Source organism: Podarcis pityusensis (assembly GCF_964106645.2).
Source record: "Podarcis pityusensis genome assembly, chromosome: 2".
NCBI classification, from domain to species: Eukaryota; Metazoa; Chordata; class Lepidosauria; order Squamata; family Lacertidae; genus Podarcis; species Podarcis pityusensis.
Window position 1 is genome coordinate 74,027,477 of NC_138029.1, and position 24,408 is coordinate 74,051,884.

Below are 24,408 nucleotides of genomic sequence, written 5' to 3' on the forward strand. Positions count from 1 at the left end.
TAGGAACTGGTCTCCCTTATTGTGGATGAAGAATGCAGGAAGCGATCGACCTCAGCAAACTGCAAGCATCCCCAGCTGTCTCCAGAGAACAGTGGGCTTGTGATCCTGGAGGTTGGCTGTGGCTCAGGAGCGATTGCTCTGAGTCTTCTGAAGAAGCTGCCTCATGTGAGTGAAATTTTCATTTATGACAATAATGTTGAGAGACCTGCCACTGCTTCCAAAAGTTTGCCACCTGAGGTCTATAAGTCAAGAACAAACATCACATTCATTCATTTATTTATTGCACTAGCAGTCTCATACCTGGCTTGGCTCAGGAATTCCCGGGGTGGTTTAACAATCATTCCCTCTTTGCAGGCAACTCTTGGAATTGTAGCTCTGTGAGGGGAATAGGGGATCTCCTACCAGCTCTCAGCATGCCCAATAAACTACACTTCCCAGGATTCTTTGGGAGAAGCCATATAAAAGTAGTATGAAACTGCTTTGACTATATAGTGCAGATGGGGGCTTAGAAAGAGCTCGGTTCCAAAGCATTACACTGGCCTTGCTCATCTCAGATGCTCCAAATGGCATTTTTTTTACCAGCTGTGCCCAAGAAATTATTTCATGTTTGCTTCTGTTGTTCTTGTTCCCTTTCTTTCTTAGAGCAGAGTCATTGCCACAGATAAATCACAAGCTGCTGTGAATCTCGCCAGGGAAAATGCAGCAAGGTAAGAGTATGCTCCCTGTATATACTAATAGCCAACATTTTCTATTTCTTTACCAATGTGTCTGACATTTGGTCAGTTTACTGGTGCTCTGTTCCTAATTTCAGGCAGTTTAAACAAAGCATCTGGGTTGTATAAACAAACATTTTTAATGGTCAGGATTTAAAACCGTGGGATGCAGCGTAAACAACTCTGCCGTAACTCTCCAAGTGCTATTGCACTTGTATATTAGAAAGCATTACTAAATCAACTATCATACAACCAACCTATAATTACTGGAGTAACTCGATCAGATTTTTTAAAAAAATAAGACAAGATTAAGATCTTGGCTGTGAGAACCTGCTCCCTGACTGACTCCAGCTACAAAAGCTGAGGCAGCTGAACAGACTCTTGGGTTGGGGTATAGCTTAGTGGATTTTGTTGCTGTTGGTGTTGCCCCTGTTGTTTACAATGTTTTAAATTGTTTTTAACTGGTTTTTACCTTTTAAATTTGGGGGTTTCGTTGTTTTTAAAATAAGGGAGTTAGACATGCCTAGGAAGAGAAGAGCGGGGAATAACAGGGGCGACCCCAATCACAGTGATTCAGGGTAGGAGGGCAGGCCAGGTAAAGGGCAAATGCCACAGGCTGTTAGTGGCTGTACCATGTGCCAGCCCCTTCTCCAGCCTGGCAGGTTGAAGTTGTCCTATCAGTCAGCCCTTGACTCTATTGATGAATGCCAGGGGTTCTCTGAGTAAGTCCCCTCTCATCCATGGTCTGATCATGGATGAGGAGGCTGATCTGGTCTGTATCACTGAGACCTGGGTGGGTGAGCAGGATGGAGTTCGTCCCACCCAGCTGTGCCCACCTGGGTACTCAAGCATCAGGGCAGACTTGAGGGACAGGGAGGGCAAGTTGCTGTCATCTATAGAAATCTCCTCTCTCTCTGTCTCTCTCTCTCTCTCCAGGCTCTCTGTCCAGTTTGGGGGGACTAGAATTGAGTTCCTGGCATTGGGCAGTCAGGACAGATTAGAGATTCTGCTAGTTTACCACCATTGCCCTTGAGTTTCCTTGCCTGAGCTGACAGAACTGGTCTTGGAAGTGGTGTTGGGGACTCCCAAGACCGCTGGTTTTGGAAGACTTCAACATTCGTGCCTAGGCAACTGGCTCAGGACATCATTGCTGCCATGATTATCATGGAGCTGTCCCAACATGTCATCGGACCAACACATAAGGCAAGCCACACTCTGGACCTTATTCTCTCAACTGAGCAGAAAAAGGGTGATCTGAAAGTGAATGATATTGACATCAGCCCCTTGTCACGGTCAGATTACTTTCTGTTGAAATTTAGGCTTTCAGCACCTTTCCCCCTTCGCAGAGGGGGAAATTAGCGCACAAAAAAGGGCCTCAGATGATGGATGCAGAATCTGTCATGGTTTATACAGTGGTGCCCCGCAAGACGAGTGCCTCGCAAGACGAAAAACCCGCTAGACGAAAGAGTTTTCCGTTTTTCGATGCGCTTCGCAAGACGAATTTCCCTATGGGCTTGCTTCGCAAAACGAAGAAGTCTTGCGAGTCTTGCGATTTTTTTCGCTCCCCCCCCCTTTTTCTAAGCCGCTAAGCCGCTAATAGCCTTTTAGCCGCTAAGCCTTTAATAGCCGCTAAACCGCTAATAGCACTAATCCGCTAAGCCGCTAATAGGGTTGCTTCGCAAGACGAGAAAACCGCTAGATGAAGAGACTCGCGGAACGGATTAATTTCGTCTTGCGAGGCACCACTGTACAGGGAGAGGCGTCCTTAAGGTCCTTCTTTGTGTGTCTTCTCCATGAGAGGTCCAGGCCTTTTCTGCAGTGGCTCCCCTTCTGTGGAATGCTTTCCCCAGGGAGGCTCACCTGGTACCTTCATTACATATCTTTAGGTGCAAGGCAAAAACATTTCTCTATAACGAGGCCTTTGGCTGATCATCATTCTACAAATCTGATTGTGGGAGGTGGGTTATTGGTTTGTTTTTGTTTTATTTATGTATTTTGTGTTCTCATTTTGTATTTTTATGTTGTGAACCACCATGTGCTCTTCGGATGAAGAGCAGTATACAAATTCTTATTCTTATTCTTCTTATTCATACATTGTTTAATTTTACCCAGGTTTTTAAATATAAACAAGCTTTACAATATAAGACATGGGCTCGCTCTATCATCATGATCAAGTTACATTAATTGCTACATATCACCAGAGTGAAGAGTGAAGAAAGGAACAATAAACATATGCCTTCCTTTTATTTCATAAGCGTTACCCTTTCTTAATTATGGCTTTGTTCTCTTCTGACAGCTAGAGACTTTACTTTATTCCCCTTCCTGTAGCACCCAGACCCATCTGGGATGTTTACACAGTAATTCAGAGATTGTGTTGTAATATCAGTAGATAACAATGGGTGCAACACAGTAGAGCTATCTCACAGGAGGAGTATTTTGATACCTGTGAATTTCTGATTAACAAGCATGACTACTTTTCCGCTGTGCTGGTGCAGGTGGAGGGGAGAGGGATCCATTCAGAATGGCAGCAGAGTTGGGGAAAAGTTGAACCAACTAACATGTGAGCAGGAGACAGTTGCATTAGTTTAGTTTAAGATCATGAAAATTGCAGCTTGCCGGTGGAATCTCCGATATTCTGAGTTAGACTGCTGGGCCTCTTTTAGGCCACCACATTCTGCTCCAATTATTGCTGAGCTAGTCACAAGCATTTTTGCCCTCCCCACTTTGGCTATTATTTGCAAGTCTTCACAAAAGAAAATTCAAGGGATCAGATCAGGGGTGAGTGGTTGGAGAAGAGCACAGCCCCTCTGCTTCAGTAATGGAGACAGCTTTCTCTCTCATCCTTGAGACTGAATATGCCCAGCTAGGCATGTCACAGCTATTGGTGCAAGTTGTAAGTCTTGGGGGCCTGTCAGCTCCTCACCACCATCTATTCACTTGCCCTCTACCTCTGACCCAGTCTGCACAATTTCCTAGAGCAGTGGTAGGGAGCCAATGGCATTCCAGATGTTTTTGGGCTCTCATCTTCCCCAGACAGGGCAAGTGGAGGGTTCTGCTCCATTGCTTGCCTACTTGCATGCTTGAAGAGGAAAATTAGGCAGGTGACCGGGCAGGTAGGAACAGAACCACTGTAGTCCAGTGCCTCCAAACTGTATCCCACACAGTTGATCTAGGAAGAGACCATATTCAATGACATCAAAAGCTGCTGAGTGATCAAGTAAGAGTAACAGGGTTGCACTTCCCCTGCCACTTTCCCGATACAGGCCATCCATCAGGGTGACCAAGACTGATTCAGTCCCGAAACCAGGCCTAAACCAAGACTGAAGTGGATCCAAATAATCAGTGTCATCCAGGAGCACTTGCAGTAATAGAGAGGACTGCAGCCTGTTGATGAGTTAATTATCAGAAGGGACTCTCTTATCCTACTGTAGATTATTTCTAGAAAAGATATGCTCTCTTTTCTAGAGCCAGTGTGTTGTAGTAGTTAAGAGCGGTAGTCTCGTAATCTAGGGAACCGGGTTCGCGTCTCCGCTCCTCCACATGCAGCTGCTGGGTGACCTTGGGCCAGTCACACTTCTTTGAAGTCTCTCAGCCCCACTCACCTCACAGAGTGTTTGTTGTGGGGGAGGAAGGGAAAGGAGAATGTTAGCCGCTTTGAGACTCCTTAAAGGGAGTGAAAGGCGGGATATCAAATCCAAACTCCTCTTCTTCTTCTTCTTCTTCTCTGCAAATAGTTTTGCTAACCAAGACTATTAGTAATATTTGGTGGCGTAAATGAGTCCTAAAGGACTACAGATTTGTTTGCATAGTCTTGGAATGGTGTTTTCAGATTCTGAGTCATTTTTGTTCATTGAACTGGTAAATCAGGCCAACCCAGAAATGAGTTGAAAAAGAGTCACCCATCCTGGTTCTCTGTTTACTCTACTTTCACTTTGGGGAGGAATGGTGATCTGCAGTATAAGTTGAGGCGGCTAAAGCACGTGTCCTTAGTTTGTATACACATTTCGTTGTCTCGGGATAATAGCCCTGAGAAAATGAACACCACCACTGAATCTTGTGGGTCTAAATTAGCCCACAGAGTAGATACGAGCTGCCTGTAGCAGAGCAGAGCCACCTGTTTCCCACGCGTGGCTTTTTTCTTACAGGCTGCTGGTGAAAGAGGCACCAGCCACAGGATTTTCAGACTTCTAGATGTTATGTCAGGTGAACTATCTCCCAATCTGCTAGTGCTGGAGAATCTGATAAGGAGATGCGAGTAGGAAGCAAACATGGAGCTTTGCAAATTCACCTTTTCATTTTTACATTTTAATCTTGAGAGGCTGTCAAGGCCTGTCCCCCTGCAGCCGTTTTCCACAAGGCCACCATATTAAGCCATGTTATCTTCCCATCTAAGCCAGTTGTGGGCTTGCTGCACCTTTTAAGCGGCATGTTATAATGTTAGTGCTCCCCTGTGGGCAAATCTTGGGTAAGACCCATTCCCTGTTAATGAGTCCCACACCCATATCTCCCAAAGGCATGTGATTGCAGACTGGTGGATTTTCTTTTCTTTTTAGGGGGCCCTTTATTCCTAGTCAGGATTTGCCATGTGCTTATGATCCCTGTACTGAGAAACTCAGCCAGAGCCATGGGACTTGGCATCCCTTTCTTTCAGTTCCTAAATTCCACCACCAACTGTTGTTGCTTACCCACGTAAGGACTTGTCAAGCAACTGTTCTCTCAGCTTCCACTTACGTAATAACTATTCTGCAGAATATTATACAGCTGCAAAATTTCGTTTTGTTTAATCACATTTCTGTTTTGCCCATCTTCAATGGCAGAGGTGGGCAAACATTTCTGTGGCTAAATTTGGCTGGCAGGGGTCCTAATTTGGTCTCTGAGGCCATTTACTCAACCCATGGTCACCTTCTCCACAACCGCTGCTATGCCCCACTATAAACAATATATACAAACCCCACTATAGCAATGTTGCAGACACACGGTGGTATTGAACATCTCACAGCAGCAGCCAGGGTGTGGCGATTTCTGCTTTCTAACATCATAATATACCGCCAGCTAAACTTGGTGATTTAGCGGTATATTATGATGTTGGAAAGGAGATGGGGAGGAAGAAGGTACCGTATTTTTCGCCCTATAGGACGCACCGGCCCATAGGACGCACCTAGATTTGGGGGGGGGGAATAAAGGGGGGGAATTATTTTCCCCCCCAAGGCACGGGGCTGGGGAGGGGGAAGTCCGAGCTTCCCCCACCCCAGCCCCCAGAACAGGCAGCTCTCCGCAAGCCGTTGGAGGCCAGCGTGAAGTTGCGCCGGGCTCCCACAGCTTGCGGAGAGCTGCGCGAAGCCCGCTCTGGGAGCATGCAGGGCTAGGGGCGGGGGAAGCCCGAGCTTCCCCCTCCCCCAGAACGGGTCCCAGAGCGATGCCGAAGCTCGGGCTTCCCCTGCCCCGCAAGCTCCCAGAGCAATAGCGAAGCCTCCCCGCTGTCCCCCGAGCTTGCTGGGCTGGCGGCAGGGAGAAGCGGGCTTCTCCCCGCCGCCAGCCTCCAAACCACATCGGGAGACAGCAGGATGGCGCTGCGCCTCCCCACTGTCCCCCGAGCTTGCGGGGCTGGCGGCAGGGAGAAGCACGCTTCTCCTCGCCGCCAGCCTCCAAACCAGGTCGGGGGACAGCGGGGAGGCGGAACGCCGCCATTCCGCTGTCCCCCGAGCTTGTGGGGCTGGCGGTGGGGCTCTCCTGAAGCCTGGAGAGCGAGAGAGGTCGATGCGCACCGACCTCTCTCGCTCTCCAGGCTTCAGCGAAAGCCTGCATTTGCCCCATAGGACGCACACACATTTCCCCTTCATTTTTGAAGGGGAAAAAGTGCGTCCTATAGGGCGAAAAATACGGTAATTGCCGGCCACGGAGACTGATAGTCTTTAGTTTTCTAATGACTTCCTACAGAGGAGGACTGCAGTGAGGAGTGCAAAATTCCTTGCTTAATCAAAGTTTTGCATAATTGATGGTTACACTAATAACATCTCTCTCTTTTTTTCTTTTGAGCTTGTGCCAAAGAGAACCATAATAATTACTTCACAGTTTTCAGACTGAAAAACTGTGCTGTTGATTGTTGCAATGGTTTTCTTCATTAGATTGGATGTGATGGGTTTTAATGCCATTTTCAATTGTTACATTAAAAGATGATCTGTATCTCATGTATGATCTCTTCTCTAAAAGGTTACATCTGCAGGACAGGGTAAAGATCCTTCACCATGATGTGTCTTCAAGTAAGTTTCATATATGCAGTTGCTCATGTTAATTGGTACCAGGGGAAGGTCAAAGACAAGAGCCATTGTGTATTAAAATGCAGGAGTGCTAATTCTCACATGTCGGAAGTGACCTGCAGAACACAGTTGCCAATCGCCATTTCTGTACATTCAACACTGTATCAGTATGTGGTACTCAAAATGCATCAATAATTTGCCCAGTTACCTCCGTCATATTTTGTATTCTGCTTATTATTCCTTTTAGTGCTCTCTGTTTTCAGTTATTTTATTGATTTATTGCTTTTTTTTAATGTGTCATGAGCTTTTGTAAAAAAAAAAAAAAAGCCCTGTACTGTATATTATTATTTTCAGTTGAAGAATGAGTTAAATGTGTTGAGCTGAGGCCTTATATGGCAGCACAGTACTTGCAAAGCAGTGGCTTGCTGATTTTTGTAAACAATTTGAATGCTGAGGTAAGCAAACCTGGCTGCACTTCAGTAACCTTTTTCCTCCCCTGAAGAAAAAGTCCCTTTTTCAAATATGTCACTTTAAATGTCTTCACAAAATTCTGAAGCGGCCATTTTGCCAGATTTTTAAAACTTAACAGGTACGAGTCCCTGTCAGGGAAAAAGGCAGGATGTGAATGGACATAAAAATAACCAGAATTTGGCTTTTGAGAACTATAGAGCATTGGCATTCATGATGCTGGGAAACACTTTGCGTTATAAGGCTGCCATTATATAACCATTGGCCTGTTTCAGTACCCAATATAGTGCTATGAAACCTGTGGTGCTATGGCTCCCTTAAGGTATTATTTATTCCAAAATTGCCACAGCTTCATATGTTATTCTTTATAATCCGGCCAGGTACAACTGTGCAGCAGCAGCCCATGCGGGGAATAGAGCGGCAGCAGTGCCCTCCCAGTGGACAGGAATAGAGGGGCAAGGCAGTGAGGCCAGGGAGTTCCAAGTTGATGGTAGAGGCCTCTGCAAGGCTTCCACCAACCTGTAGCTTCCCCCAAACTTGCCACCATCTTTCCCAGTCCTGACAAGCAGGACACACTTATTGGGAAAGCGCTACTGCTGCTTTTCACACCACTGTTTTAACAGTATACAGTTCCCTTAAACATTGTTTTGCAGTTTATAAGTTTGGAAGGGTTTTCTAATTTGTTTTTTTATTGGGCGGGGGGACCGTGGTGTCATTTAGATGATCAGTGTAGGCCTTATAAGCTGCTGTTTAGTCTCTGGACCAAGTACCGTATTTTTCGCTCTATAAGACACACCAGACCACAAGACGCACCTAGTTTTTGGAGGAGGAAAACAAGGAAAAAAATATTCTGAATCTCAGAAGCCAGAACAGCAAGAGGGATCGCTGTGCAGTGAAAGCAGCAATCCCTCTTGCTGTTCTGGCTTCTGTGATAGCTGTGCAGCCTGCATTCGCTCCATAAGACGCACACACATTTCCCCTTACTTTTTAGGAGGGAAAAAGTGAGTCTTATAGAGCAAAAAATACGGTACTTCTCCTTCATCTTCTCTTTGTCAGAGGAGGGAAGGAGTGCTTGACACCCTTGATTTATGAACCATGGTTTATGAAGGCTGGATTACACATGTGATCCAGACCAACCTGCTAGTTATTCTGGAAGGTCGGGAGGGATAAACAAATACAATTTCGCAAGTTACCTTTGAGCCTGTTATTATATCTAAAGTTTGTTTTGCTTTGCTTTTGTTTTTTTGGTAAAGCTTTTTATAATTTTTATTTCGTTCTATAATGTACAATTATAAGAGCAGACAAAAATTAAATGGTGAAAAACAAAATTATAAAATAGGCACATAGAATGAGTAGTTGCACATGATTTAAAAACAACAGAGCCCAAGTTAGGACTGTCAACTCTAGTTCCAGATTTGCCAGGCTTGTCTTGAAAATGCTGGTTCTGCTATATATGTCATAAAGGAATGCCAAACCATATAAAAAGTGTCGGGGGGTTCTAGTCCTTGCTGAAATCTCAAATTATATGTGATTTTCTCCATTATAGCTATATTCCAGAGTGAGCAGTACCAAGCATCCAGTGCAAGATTTTTGGCTGTTTTCCACTGAGTTGCAATTTGTGTTGCTAAGATCGTATATAATATCAATTCTTTTGACAATATGTACACATTGGTTGCATCAAAAATATTCAGTAGCATTAATTTTGGTGATATTTATCATTTCTGTCAACCTAACATTTGTTTTTATTCTTTCTTCAATGTAGGTTCTTGGGAATGCCTACTGCCCTGGGGTTTGATAGATACTATAATCAGTAATCCACCATACATTTTCCATGAAGACATGACTCAGTTGGCGGCAGAAATCCTCAGGTAGCCAGAAACCTCTTCCCTCTTTGTTCCTCACTACATTTCTGCCCCCCCCCCTTTGCTCTTTGGTGAGGACTGCTGGTATTCTAAAGGCCAGTCTAGGTATGATGTGGGGAGATCTTTGAGTTCAAAGGGGCTCTCGCCATATTTTGAAGAGATAGTAGCAGCTGCTGAACCCCTTCCCCATCTCCCTGGCTTGGTTCTGAGGTGTCATGACCTTTTCCATTTCCCTTGAAAGAATGGGCCATAGCTGAGTGATAGAATGCGTGATTTGCATGCAGGAGGTTCCAGAATCAATCCCTGACAACTCCAGGTAGGGCCAGAAAAAATATTGCCTGAATGAAACCTTGGAGAGCTGTGACTGCCTATTAGTAGCAAACATATTTTTCAGGCAGCCTTGTTTGTTTTGCTGCTGTGTGTAAAGCTAGGTAGTGCTTTGGTTTTTAGACCTTGTCTTTGGTTTCTAGATATGAGGATCTTGGTGCACTGGATGGAGGAAAGGATGGGATGAGTGTAATAAAACAGATTCTGAAATTGGCTTCATACGTCCTCAAAGATGGCAGGTAAGTTCTGGCTAATGCTGGCTGCTTCTTTTCTGACAATAAGGGAGCTTTGTTTCAGGGAATAAGACTTCCTGAGGGACACCATCTGCCACCACAGCTAAAATAATTTGGAGGAAGAGAATGAAAGGAGTGTGCAAATGAGAGCAGTTTCTGTCTTTCCCAGTTCTCTTCCTTTTCTGTCTCAGGTTCAGAGATTGGGGATTGAGAAAAACACCACAACTGAGGTGAGAAATCCTCCCTTGTTACCTGTTCCCTTTGCTTAAAAATCAAGATAGCCACCATTAGTATGTCTGAAAGTCACCAAGTTAGAGAGCAATTAAAAAAAAAAACATTTATGGCATGGCACAAGTACAACATCCACTGCCCTGTTGCACACAGTGACCAGGGCAGAAGAGAGGGGAGGCAGACAGACTGCTATGTCAGCCTGGAGCGGGAGCAGCAGTCAAGCCTGGTGTCATCCCATGACAGCAGCTAGGCTGGCTTATCCCTGCACCTAGAAAGTGCCATTTAGGGGGTTTCTTCTGTTGCCACCAGTGCAGATCTTGTCAGGAGCGCTTTGGCATGCTCACATGTTTGGCAGGTGGGAGGGGGAGCGAGGCCCAGCATTCACTCCACAGACAGTGGGTGGTAGAGGCCAGCAGGGGTGAAACAGGGGCACCCCCACTCAATCCAACCCCCTAGCCCAGCCCCTTTAAAGTACACCTCCAAATTTGCATTTTGGTGTGGAAACACCACGGGACTCCCTTTTACTGATAGGAGGAGGAATTAAACCCCCATGTGGGGGTCTACAGCCCCCCGCCTAACCATTCAACCATCCTGCCTGTGTCATTAATTCGTTGGTTATTTTCAACAATCCATAAAGATATCGGCACCTTATATCTATTATTTGGTGCCTGAGCTGGTATGGAGAGAGAGAGAAGGAGTTACAAAAAGATAATTTTAAAAATAGTTGAAGGAATCACTGGAGCTGAAGAAGTTATATCAGGTGGCACTTGGGAAGTGATCCTAAGATATTATATTGTGATGATTTGGGGAAGTTCATTTGGGAACTTAAAGGCCAGCAGCCAGCTGCATCTCAAAATACCCTGCTGTGGCTGAGATGTTCCAATTTGTGGCTCTGTAGTTTTAAGAACACACCCATCAACCAGAAAACGTAGCTTTGCTGGCCAAGATCTCCATTAAGATAGATTGGGAGGAGAGAAACCACAGAACGTGTAATAAACAAGTGTGAGAAAGATCTCTTTAATGTTTGCTTCATTAGCCAGATTATTACAAGTCCAGTTTGAACTCAATCCTAGGAAACAACCCACAGCTTCCTTTCGCAACTACGATGTTTCGGCGGATTTCAAAACACTTGAAGAAAACCCCACAAATCACAAATAATTGAAAATGTCAGATAATATTTCTGGGTAGTGGTTGTGGAAAACTTGGACACCTCTCTGGAGGCTGAGAGTTCTCTCAGTGCCTCCAGTTACTTTTAGTGTACCAGATCAGGGAGAATTGGGGTATGGCAGTCAGCTCTGTGCTCTCTCAGTGGAGCACAGCTACTACAGTGGTACCTCAGGTTACAGACGCTTCAGGTTACAGACTCAGCTAACCCAGAAATAGTACCTCGGGTTAGAATCATAGAATCATAGAGTTGGAAGAGACCACAAGGGCCATCGAGTCCAACCCCCTGCCAAGCAGGAAACACCATCAGAGCACTCCTGACATATGGTTTTCAAGCCTCTGCTTAAAGACCTCCAAAGAAGGAGACTCCACCACACTCCTTGGCAGCAAATTCCACTGTCGAACAGCTCTTACTGTCAGGAAGTTCTTCCTAATGTTTAGGTGGAATCTTCTTTCTTGTAGTTTGGATCCATTGCTCCGTGTCCGGGTTAAGAACTTTGCTTCAGGATGAGAACAGAAATCGTGTGGCGGCTGCAGGAGGCCCCATTAGCTAAAGTGGTACCTCAGGTTAAGAACAGTTTCAGGTTAAGAACGGACCTCCAGAATGAATTAAGTTCATTCCACTGTACAAAGGATGGTTAGTGGAACAGCCACCAGTGGAAGCGAATTGAACAATACATGTAGAGATCTGATCTGCGGTAAACAGCAGCAACGCCAGGGCTGTCCCTACCATTATGTAAGTGTGGCGCACTTGCCTCAGACAAATGCTGGGAGGTGGGCAGCAGGGGCAGCTCCCCTGGCTGTTTTCCTACTGGGAGAGGGAAACTGTGTGTGCCCCCTTAACTAGCCTAAAGCCCTTAGTGGCAGGGTCCAATCCTCCTTTACCTACACTCCTGGCACCTTACAGGTCAAAAGTGTCATCAGGCAGTGCCACTTGAACCAGCAGTGGTGGGCGAGGTAGCATTTCTCAGCCAGCCAGCCAGCCCTTTGCCTTCGCAGCACTATAGGAAGTAATGCCCCAGAGGCCTCTGCATCACTTCCCTGTGCTATCTTGCCCTTTAGTGCTGGGAAGTGGAGGGGTAGCTTAGAAATCTCATGCAGCTCCCAGGTGCACAGCACCTAGGCTGTGCTTCTCAGTGCAGGGTTCCTGAGAGTCATGTCCCTTCTGAGCTGGGCCATGCCTTGGCCTTCCAGTGCCAGCACTAGATGAAGAACAGTGCCGAGAGAGGAAAACTCAGTAAAAAAGCAAAAAAGGGGGAAATAATCCTTGACCACATAGCACTGAAACAAGAAGTCGGGAACTATTTAAATACCAATTTTACACAATAGGAACATACATAGAAAGCTGCCTTATGCTGAGTCAGACAGTTGATCCATCTAGCTCAGTGTTTTCTACACTGACTGGCAAAGGTTCTCTGGGGTTTTAGTCGAAATTGTCAATTCTGGGGATTGAACCTGGGGCCGTCTGAATGCAAAGCAGTTGCTCTGAGCGGCCGTCCTTCTCATCACTATTACAGTAACTAGGTATCATTGGATTGTCGTGTAACAAACACTTTATTATTGTGTCAGGAAGGGTTTTCATTTTATTTTATGCATTTTAAATTAATTTAATTTTTGCATGCTGCGTCTAATATGTGTTTGCTGTTCCTGATGAATATACTGTACTTTGAGGAAACTGGGCACTACATTGTCCTGATCGAAGTCAACTTTGTTCTGGCACCTCCTTCCCTGCTGTCCCTGTCCGAGCTTAAGGGAAAGGCTGTTTTATTGGCTCAGAGTACTCTAACCAAAGGGATGCAGGTGGCGCTGTGGGTTAAACCACAGAGCCTAGGACTTGCCGATCAGAAGGTTGGCGGTTCAAATCCCCGTGATGGGGTGAGCTCCCGTTGCTCGGTCCCTGCTCCTGCCAACCTAGCAGTTTGAAAGCACGTCAAAGTGCAAGTAGATAAATAGGTACTGCTCCAGCGGGAAGGTAAACAGCGTTTCCGTGCGCTGCTCTGGTTTGCCAGAAGCAGCTTAGTCATGCTGGCCACATGGCCCGGAAGCTGTACACCAGCTCCCTTGGCCAGTAAAGCGAGATGAGCACCGCAACCCCAGAGTCGGTCACAACTGGACCTAATGGTCAGGGGTCCCTTTACCTTTTACTCTAACCGAAGGGGAGGGTTAGCAGTGATGTAATGGTGGCAGTGACTGTATTGAAGAAGTTGATCATCTCTGGGCATAGAGAATTCCTCAACCAGCAGACTTCAATAATGCACTAACCAAAAAGAGAGAAAAGTGTTTAAAGTCTTTTAGAACTTAGTATTTTTATTTTGTTTAATAATAAACAAAGTTTGTTAAGCCTAGACGAATAATTGGAAGGTGGCTAAATATTTCCAAGCAGTTTCTTGGGATGGGGAGGGAGAGAGCTGGGATGGCAGTGTTTTTCCCGGAGCATGAGAAAGTCAAAACTGGTAGTACGTATATTGCTACATTCTTGTGGGTTTTAAAAAGGCACTGATGATTTAACAGCCAAAGAAAAGCAACTTGAAATCCCTCCTGCAAAGTTGGAGCGCAAATCTTGCCATCTCATACTCCAGGGTTTATAATATCATTTTTCATTGTTAACCTCAAAGCATAACCAGTGTTTCCTAGAATCTGTGGAGTTTTTTTCTTTATTTTAGTTATTTATTAACTCCCCCCTCAAAAAAGGTGGAGGAGGAATTGAAGGGAAAACATTTTGAAGGTCACACATGCCCATTTTGTGTGTGTGACTGGGCCGGGTTGATTCAGAGGGAATGTTCCGTGTGGGAAAGCTCTGAACGCACTCACTGCCTAGGCTTGGCTCATTCTCCATCAGTTTATTATTTAGCCTGCAAAACTGCCATTGGCTGTGTTCAAGCTGAGAATCATTAGGGATGGGTTTGGGTATAGTCATTAAGATGTCTATCAGGGTGCACTAGAAACTTAGATTGTAAGATTCCTAGTCCAGTAGCAGAAAATAATTAGTTCTGGTGACAGGTGTGGAATCCTGAATCTCTGAATAGAAAATGTCCTCTGGGAACCAAACTACATGATATGTTAACTGCAGCCCTGCATTTCATGTATCTGGGTTAGTTCTTGTTAAACAGCAACCACAGCAGAGGTGGAATGCGAATCTGGACCCTTGGCACAAGAGGAAAGGTTTGTAGTGCTTTGTCCTTTCACTGTCCTGAGGAAAATCCTATTATTTCCCCGAAGCGCTTGTTTTTTCTTGGAGAAATTCTCTCCTGGTTTGTTTGTTACTTAAAAACAAAAAACCCTCTTCCATTCCACTGCGGTCCCAATCCTGAATGCCTTCCCAACCACAACTGCTAATTAACAACAGCAGAAGGGCGCATTAAATGCAGTAATACACAGATAAAATACTGTGTGTTCTAGCCCTTGTTGCACTCAAGGACAGATTAATGCTTAATGCTCAGCATGAACAAATAACTGATTTGGCAGATAAGGAGGGGATTATGTTTGTTAGGCATGTATGAATGATGCCCCCAGGATTCTTTCATAATACTAGAACTCAGGTGATTCCATGACAATGAGTGGCAGTAGGTTCAGGACTGATGAAAGAAAATACTTTTTCACAATATGCATACTGTAGAGCAGCCATGTACAACATGTCGATCGCGAGCCTGCGGTCAACTGCCGGGTTGTCTCTGGTCAATCGTGGGGCCTTTCTCTGCAACCTCAGATGCAGCAGCAGCCGCTGCTGCTGCCAGTCTCCACAGCGATGCAACCCTGAGCAGCACAAGGGCGAGTGGAGACAGAGAGAGGCACAAGGCACTATGTGGATCCCCATCAACTGCGAGACACCCTTTGACAGGAGAGAGAGAGAGAGAGAGAGAGAGAGAGAGAAGCTGACTCCTCAGATCCGTGCAAACTATTATAAAAATATAGTTTGACTTTTCTCACTTGTTTAGTTACTTCTCCATCTAGTAACTATTGGGATCTGTCATAGTGATATCCAAACATAACTACTGTATCTGTGAAATAAAGATCATTTATTTATTTATTTATTTATTTATTTATTTATTTAACTGAAATGACTACGGAGGGTGGTAGATCACTGCCAGTTTTTGATACTTGTTGGTAGATTGCAGGCAACCTGAGGTTAGACGTGCCTGCCGTAGAGGATTAATTGCAACCAGAGATTCTGGTAGCCTCCAACTTGGGGGAGGGCAGGCAGGTCCACCAATGGCAGTGCTTTTTTGGGTGGAAAAAAAGAATGTGCTTCAGGCTAGCACAGAGCGTTACACACCCACCCAAAAGTACTGAATATCAGCCATGTTGTTGTTGTTTAGTCGTTTAGTCGTGTCCGACTCTTCGTGACCCCATGGACCAGAGCACGCCAGGCACTTCTGTCTTCCTCTGCCTCCCGCAGTTTGGTCAGACTCATGTTTGTAGCTTCGAGAACACTGTCCAACCATCTCGTCCTCTGTCGTCCCCTTCTCCTTGTGTCCTCAATCTTTCCCAACATCAGGGTCTTTTCCAGGGAGTCTTCTCTTCTCATGAGGTGGCCATAGTATTGGAGCCTCAGCTTCACGATCTGCCCTTCCAATGAGCACTCAGGGCTGATTTCCTTAAGAATGGATAGGTTTGATCTTCTTTCAGTCCATGGAACTCTCAAGAGTCTCCTCCAGCACCATAATTCAAAAGCATCAATTCTTCGGCGATCAGCCTTCTGAATATCAGCCATAGCTGCTGAATATGGTTTTAAGTGTTTAGGGCAAAAGCAGATAGTGTCTTTCTCAATCTTGCTTTGCTTGCTCTTGGCCCCTGTATGGAGATGGTGTGTTGAGCTTAATATACCATTGGTCAGATTCAGCACCAGCAGTTCTTAGGTTCATAGAATTCTATTTTCTGGTCCCAAGTAACAGGTTTTTACCCCCTGCTCCACCAAAAGAATCCATCTTCTACTGCTTGCACCACCATTCCTTCAACACCATTGTTAATTGTTAATTCAATCACTATTGAATTATATTCTGTCAGGTTGGGAACTGAAGTGCAGAAATAAGAAGTGAGTATTCAGATGAGGAGCCTGCATCAATTGGACTAGTCTATATTGGACTTTATGAACCACCGTATGGTAGCTTGAGGCTCCCAACTATCATGACCTAATTGAACTGGGCATGTGATTGCATCACGATTCACCCAGCTCTTAATTTAATCCATGCTCAACTTGCAGCCTCAAAGCTGCCAAAAACATTTGGAAGCTCAGTGTATTTGAGCAATTGCACAAATCACTTCAGTGTGTGCTTAAAACTCTGTGCAGATCCACTAAACCCACATTCTCAACATGCCAATTTGATCATGTGAAGTGCCCTGTCTATTAGGAAGTTTTGATCAAGTTGGCCCATTCTCTTGCTTCTCTGCTTTCAGGAGTGTGTTTCTAGAAGTTGACCGCAGGCATCCAGAGATGGTGGAGAACTGGCTGTGCAGTCACCCCGACTTGCTTCTCTTTGTGTCTGCCACCCATAACGACTTTTGTGGAAAGTAAGAGCCTGTTTTACATTCATTCTTGTTCTACTGTCTACTAGAGTAGTTTCACAGAAGCGTAATGAGCACTGGCAAGTGTTGCCCCCTGCTTGGAATGCTGTGAGTCTCAGTGGAAAGATGCTCCAGCTCAAGGGTAGGCAACCTAAGGCCCGGGGGCCAGATGCGGCCCAATCGCCCTCTTAATCCGGCCCACGGACGGTCTGGGAATCAGCGTGTTTTTACATGAGTAGAATGTGTCCTTTTATTTAAAATGCATCTCTGGGTTATTTGTGGGGCATAGGAATTCATTCATTCCCCCCCCCCAAAAAAAATATATATATAGTCCGGCCCACCACATGGTCTGAGGGACAGTGGACCGGCCCATGGCTGAAAAAGGTTGCTGACCCCTGCTCCAGCTGATACGTATTCTGCTACAAAAGTTTGAGCCAAATGTTTTTCTCTTTCCATGGCATGCATGCCATGGAAGGACGGCCTTCGGAAAAGAAATAACAGTTTGGAAATCCATTAATCACATGAAAAAACCTCTATTCTCTTTTTGTCCTAATGCATTTTGGGCATCATGCCTAAGTAACTGAGGGTGAACGCCATTTGTCACCTACAGCTCTCCACCAAAATAACTCAGGCATATCATGAATGTATTATGAGCACTTCCTGTATCTGATGAAGTGGATTCTAGTCCAGAGAGGTTTGTGCCATGAGAGATTTTCTTGTTCATTGTAGCCCTTTTGGTCTCTCTATGGGGGTCAATGCTGTGTTTTGTTGTCTTCCTATATAGGCCAAGGTTCCTGCATATCCAGAAACATGGGGGAGAAAACAACAGAAGATACTGAATGAGTTCTGTCATCCCAGCACAGCTGCCTTTAGTTTTAGTCAACACAGAAAAGAATCCTTCTGTTAGACCTCAGTGCTGCAATAGGGATGGGAGTTTGGAACCTGTACCAGTGAACTCTGATGGTATATTCTCAAACAGCCAGTAAGAACACTCCATGCTGGTGGACACTTCATTCAGGTGATCAGCAGGCCCCGTTGTGTGATAGATGTTACGTAAATAAAGTTTTAAACTGTCAAACTTTCAAACGGTTGTAGCTGTTCTCACATGACAGGTGTGTGCTCTGCATCCAACCTAGATGCATTTTCTCTCTCTTTCTTTCTGCCATGATTTTTGCCAGCAAGTGGTTTTCATCAGGTGGAATAGTGCCACTATCCAAATACGGTTAAGCAGATCATTGAAAGTAAAGCCCACACTGTGGTACCATAAGCCTCACAAAAACGAATAGAAGTTTATATTGGTAAAATATGATAGAGTTCAACTTTGCATTAACAAAAGTCAAGGGGGAACGTTTTCATATGTGAAGACCTTAAATTGATTGAACCTTCCAATGAATGTAAGAAGAGCCTTGCTAGACCAAGTCAAAGGCCCATCTAGTCCAGCCCCCTGTTCTCACGGTGGCCAGCTTGATGCCTATGGGAAACTCGCAAGCAGGACGTGAGTGAAACAGGACTCTCCCCACTTGGAATTCCCAGCAATTAGTGTGCAGAGGCATACTACCTGCAACAGCAGATGCAGAACATACCCTTCTAACCTCCTTATCCTCCATGAATTTGTGGAAATCTCATTTTAAGACATCCAGGTTGGTGGCCCATCACTGCATCTTTGGGGAGTGAAGCACACAGGTTGCTTATGAAGACTGGGTGAAAACTTGCTCCTGTTCCTCTTGATCTTTTAATCTGGAGTCTACCAGAAATATATAAGTACCGGGCAAGCCCAACCATGCGGGGCAAGACAACCAAAGCAGTTACTTGGCAGGCAAACATTATGCTGTGTGTGATGCAAGAAGTGTGCTTGCCCCCAGGTTCCACTGGAATGTGGCAGCAGACGCCGGGGCAAAACATTTGGGTTTGCAGCAAAATGTCTGACCCAGCCCTGAATGAGCTGGCATGTTAACTTACGAGATTTTGACCTCAGTGAATTTGAACCAAATTTAGACCTCTGCCTCTAGTTCAGATCCAAGTCCAGACTTGTTTATCCAGGGTTTTTGGTAGGGGAAAATTACTCATCCAGGAGGAATGTCTGGAGAAACAGGAGATGAATTTGCTGAAGGAAAGGACAAAAGTGCATGTATCAATAGTCAAGCTTCTTCCCTAAATGGAACCAGCTAGAAGATTTCGGACCGAATATGAACAGAAGGTACAAATGGGACAAAGAAAGAAATGTCCTGTGGCTTCTACTCAAAAGTTAGGTTTTGCAGTTTACTCTGGTTTGACTAAACATCTGGACAGAAACTTAAAGGAGGGCAGTCATAAGATAATCCTGGTTATTCTGGATTTAGTAAATGCTGGTTACATCCTTGCATCCATAAAAACTGCCCTCCAGTGTGCATTTTAAAGGTCATGTGACTGGTTAAGTGCCTCTTATGCTATACCACCCTACTGTGGGCTAAAGTTTGGTAAGGGAGGGGATACCTGTTGCTTCCATGTGTATACAAGCAGGAACTCTACTGTTTCCCTACATCTTTTGTATGGGGTAAATTGGAGTCTTTTTGCAGCCTCTGAGCACAGACAGGAATTCCTTTCCACTCATCTTATAAGCTGAAACCTGAAAGAGCAGGTAGATCCTGCCGCCTTACCTATCTTATTCACACAATTAGAATGGCTGAAGTGGACTAAGAGGCAACATTTCAGTGAATATTCTTGAGGACAGGCTCTTATTAGCTGTAACCCTGATATATATATGTACACTTGTTCAGGTTTCTTAGAGAGGATTTTCAGGCCACACAACTAGGGAGCTCACACTAAACATGACATGCTCCTGTGGGATTGTTGAGAGGTACGCTAACTATTCTGTCCATCAGCTTTATAATTTCACACTCTGGTGTAGTCATTAAATATGTTACAGCTGTATTTTTCAGTGTGCCTTTTAGGCTACGTTGTACAAAATGGTACTCAGCTGGACTGACTCAGCATAGGATTGTATAGTTGGAAGGGACCATGAGGGTCATCTAGTCCAACCCCCTGCAATGCAGGAATTATTTGACCAACGCAGGGCTTGAATCCACAATGCTGAGATTAAGAGTCTCCTGCTGTACTGGCTGAACTATCCCAGCATTATATCAGTGTTCCTAACTTCTTAAGCATTTTGAGAAAGCAACCTGAATTGCAGTTATTAATCTCATTCTTTCCTGGCAACAGTCTTCAGAGGTTGATGACCATTTAGTCCTAATTTACAGTTGGGCACAATGTAGAAGAAACTGGCCTAAGGCTGCCCCTCAAGCTAAGAGGGAAATTGAACCCAAGTCCAACTGGTCCATGCTGCTATATGCCTATACTTACCTTCCCATTTTGTCTCCTTTTATAAAAGTTTGTTACAGTTTTTGAGCCAATGATCTTTAGGATCACATGGCATGTGCTGACCTCTTTAGGACACGAGGGGAGAAAATTGCCACTTTCTTTTGCATGAGTTTCTTTGCCAAAGCGTCCTGGTAGAGGAAGCATGCCTTCTTCGGCACAGTGTGTGCCACAGCATCTAATACACGTTTAGCAAAACACTTCATCTCAGAAGCCTCTGAGAACATATTAACGTGACAGGCTCCAAGGGGCCAGTGACACCCCAGGCCAAAGACTTCTCCCAAGTGGGTAGGTTCCACCATGGAAAGTCTGTAATTTGACAACCAGTTCACTAGAGAGTTTCTAATTGCTTCATAAAGCTGCGGGCAGGTAATATTACTGCTTTCCTCATTTTACATAATTGTATCATAATTTAATAGAACTCATTCCTAGTCAGTTGGCACATGTTTTCAATTCCTTGGAGCCTCAGCAAGGAGGGGGTGGGAGTGTTTTCCTTAAATGAAATTTACAGAGGGTTTTGTTTTCCCCCCTGAGGCTGCTGGTGGTTAGGTTTCTTTGGGGACAACGCACTGCATCTGACAATTTGAGCTTTCCTGGAAAAGTGTCTGGAAATAACATGGGCTTTGCCAGAGTACCAGGAGGTGGCGCAGCAATTCCAACTACAGGCCCATGGTGATTCTCTCCAGGAAGACCCTGATGTGGAGACAGGGCTGCTCTGTGATCTGTCACAGAGCCATCCATTCTGAAATGAAATGAAACTAGAAATAGAAGAAGAGGAGTTTGGATTTGATATCCCGCCTTTCACTCCCTTTCAGGAGTCTCAAAGCGGCTAACATTCTCCTTTCCCTTCCTCCCCCACAACAAACACTCTGTGAGGTGAGTGGGGCTGAGAGACTTCAAAGAAGTGTGACTAGCCCAAGGTCACCCAGCAGCTGCATGTGGAGGAGCGGAGACGCGAACCCGGTTCCCCAGATTACGAGACTACCGCTCTTAACCACTACACCACACTGAAACCACAACCTGATTGAAGCCCGTGCAATGTTTGTGATTGCCTTTGCCATTACCTTCCATATCCCCCAAAAATGGTGGAGACTCACAACACGGATCACCAAACTCTGTTTGCAGGCTGAATAAAAGAAAAGTCTTAAATCTCTGTATATGTGAAGTCGTCTTGGGAGCACAGCTTTCAGGCACAGATAGGCATAGCCAACCAATTTGGTGGAGTGAATAGAGCATTTGGTTGGACCGGAGAGTCAAATCCTCCTTCAGCCAATAAGTCCACCGCTTGGCACCTTGACCTACCTCACATAATTGCTGAGAGTGAAAGGGGAATAATACTGGGCCTTTTCCCTTGAGCTCCTTGGAAAATGGCCAGTGTAACAAACGAGATCAGTAATAGTAGCCAACATGAACTGCACATGTTGAATAAGGGCCTATTCTCCTTGCCACCTCACCACATGGCTGGTGATCATGGGAGAGACCCAGTTGTGGGCACATATCATCATGCACAGAATTAAGCTTTTTTTTCTGCCACTCCAAAGATGAATGTGCCAAATCTGAAGCCTGTATGCATCATCTGCTTGGCATGGATTGGCAGCCAACATGGGCAAGCTTTTTCATCTAGCTGCCATATGCTAAAGTAGTCAAGAGGCAACCTGTTCGACACGATTCAATGTATGAAAGCTGGTCAAGTGTGAGCAGACCTGCAGGTGAGCTGAGCTATCTTCCATAGGCTGTGAATTGCTGCAGTCCTTCTGGGCAGACTTTCTTCCCATACAGTGCTGAGGTGATTGCGATAATGGGCCATAAGTAGTGAATCATAAGATCGTCTGCTGTTTGTTTGTTTTTCCAAGGGGGGGGGGAGCAAACTAGACATCTGTGTTTTATTTTCCAAGAAATATTTCTCTGATCCTTCTGCATTCTATGTGAGGCAAGTTTCTTTCCCAGAAGTGAAATTGACACTTCCTCCAAAGAAGTGAATGGATGTGCTTCAGTAAATACCTTAACTTCAGTTTGGTGTTTTTTAATTGAGGTTGATAGTTTTGCTCTTTGTCAAGTATCATGGTGCACTAAACTGTTGACTGACTTGTATTAGATTATACTTTTTTAGAGCAGGGAGTTGGGTTATGACTCTCACTACCTACCTTAGGCTACATGTGATGGGTAAGTAGGCCTGATGCAATATGACAGGTATACTGTGGGTAACTGTTTTTAACAACAATTATTGTTTGCTGCTCCATAACAAAAAGTTGTCCAGGACAGACTGATTTCTCCTGTTATTTGGACCAAATACTTTTCCACTGCCCTAAGAGCAATTGTGATTCAAACTTATTCTGAAACCCTCCACACAACCACATGTAGTTTTAACAATTACTGCATGAATCATTGTCAGCTGTTCAGATTTTGTTCCAGCCAATGCTAAAAACACAACCTTTAGCAAAATATTCTTAGCCTGTGTTGGCTTCCAGTGTTGTTTTTGACATTAAGATAAAACCAAAAGGGGAATTTAGAGTGGCCCTCTTGCCACAAATTTTTAAAGCATTTTCTCTCTCTCTTGACAGCAGTGAGAAGACCACAGCAGGAAAATGCAAGTCACTGCATCTCACAATGCTGAGAATGTCTACACACAATACTGAGAATGTCTACATCCTTTTCCAATATAGTGGTACCTCGGTTCTCGAACGTAATCCATTCCAGAAGACCGTTTGACTTCTGAATTGTTCAAAAACCAAGGCACAAAGGGCTGGTTGCAAGTTCAATTGGAAAAACCGAAAAACACGCAGCAGAAGCCATTCGATTTCTGAGGCACGTTCAAAAACGCAAGCAATTACTTCCAGGTTTTCGGGGTTCAAAAACTGAAACGTCCGGCTTCCAAGACGCTCAAAACTGAGGTACCTCCTGCTTATATGCGTCATATAAACAAACACAAACAAGGCATGCATTGCAGTTGGAATACAAGCACCAACAAACCTTGTCAGTCGTGTCACAGCCTTTAGGGGCCTTTTAGCTTTTTTTTGCTGCACACGATAAAATACATCACCGGCTACAAAAATTATATTTCTACCTTAAATCGCTCTCTTCCCCTTCCTTAGGGAAAAAGTGTCTAATTTCATTCTTGCAGCAATCCTGTGAAACAAGTTAGGTTAAGAGTTGGGGAGTGACCAGATAATATCCAGTGGGCTTTATGGTCAACTAAGGATTTGAATCCATGTCTGTCCTGCCAGCTACCATATACGGTGCTCATCTCGCTTTCAGGCCGAGGGAGCTGGCGTTTGTCCACAGACAGTTTTCTGGGTCATGTGGCCAGCATGACTAAACTGCTACTGGTGCATGGAGGACTGTGACTAGTGCCAGAGCACACAGAAACGCCATTTACCTTTCCACCACAGTGGTACCTGTTTATCTACTTGCACTGGTATGCTTTTGAGCTGCTAGGTTGGGACAGAACAATGGGAGCTCACGCCGTCACAGGTATTCGAACCGCTGATCTTCCGATCAGCAAGCCCAAGAGGCTCAGAGGCTTAGACCACAGCGCCACCTGCGTCCTCTACTGGCTTTGTGTACACTGAAAGGATGCAATTACCTACAGTTCTCCCCATATGGACCAACTCGGAGCCTGCGATCACTATCTGAGGCCCTTCTTCGTGTGCCTCCTCCACGTGAGGTCCAGAGAGTGGCAGCACGAGAACGTGCCTTTTCTGCAGTGAATTCCCGTTTGTAGAATGCTTTCCCCAGGGAGGCTCACCTGGCACCTTCATTATATAACTTTAGGTGTCAGGTGAAAATGTTTCTCTTTAACCAGGCCTTTGGCTAGTTAACATTCTATGTACTTTTAAATGTGTGTGCTTTGGGGGGGAGGTATTGGTTTATTCCTTTTCTTGTTTTATTATATGCTTTCATTTTTTATGTTGTGAACTGCCCTGTGATCTTTGGATGAAAGGCGGTATATAAAATTAATGTATAATGTTTGATGTTTTATTGTGTTTTTAATATTCTGTTGGGAGCTGCTCAGAGTGGCTGGGGAAACCCAGCCAGGTGGGCGGGGTATAAATAAATAAATTATCATCATCATCATCATCATCATCATCATCACCATCAGTTAATTAATAGCTGCTGGTGGTAGCCTACCTGCAATGTCTGTCTCTAAGGCATTGCATCAGTCTTTATTATTCACAACTGTTACATAGACTGGTACTGTCTGATACCAGCCTGTTGTCTAGAGATGTTACTACACACTAATTTTAGTTTTGGGGAATCCTTGCTTCAGCCGTCACATTACAAGCTGTCACAGAGAGGG

General features: G+C 44.9%; 1 protein-coding gene across 2 annotated transcripts in view; it reads left to right on the top strand.

Annotated features, from left to right (window-relative positions):
* Window positions 1-24,145, top strand: part of HEMK1 (HemK methyltransferase 1, mitochondrial release factors N(5)-glutamine) — a 54,111-nt gene extending 29,966 nt beyond the window's left edge. The window contains exons 5-12 of one of the 2 annotated variants that reach the window (XR_013983239.1): window positions 4-165; window positions 643-707; window positions 6,924-6,973; window positions 9,201-9,306; window positions 9,771-9,866; window positions 16,650-16,763; window positions 17,542-17,775; window positions 22,673-24,145. Coding sequence is in view for 1 of the 2 variants with exons in the window: in XM_080996473.1 (XP_080852599.1) it covers window positions 4-165; window positions 643-707; window positions 6,924-6,973; window positions 9,201-9,306; window positions 9,771-9,866; window positions 16,650-16,763; window positions 17,542-17,596 (648 nt within the window). In the remaining variant the exon portion in view is untranslated. Of the gene's footprint in view, window positions 1-3; window positions 166-642; window positions 708-6,923; window positions 6,974-9,200; window positions 9,307-9,770; window positions 9,867-16,649; window positions 16,764-17,541; window positions 17,844-22,672 lie in introns of those variants that run through there. The other variant, XM_080996473.1, reaches the window with a different exon arrangement.
* The last annotated feature ends 263 nt before the right edge of the window (window positions 24,146-24,408 follow it).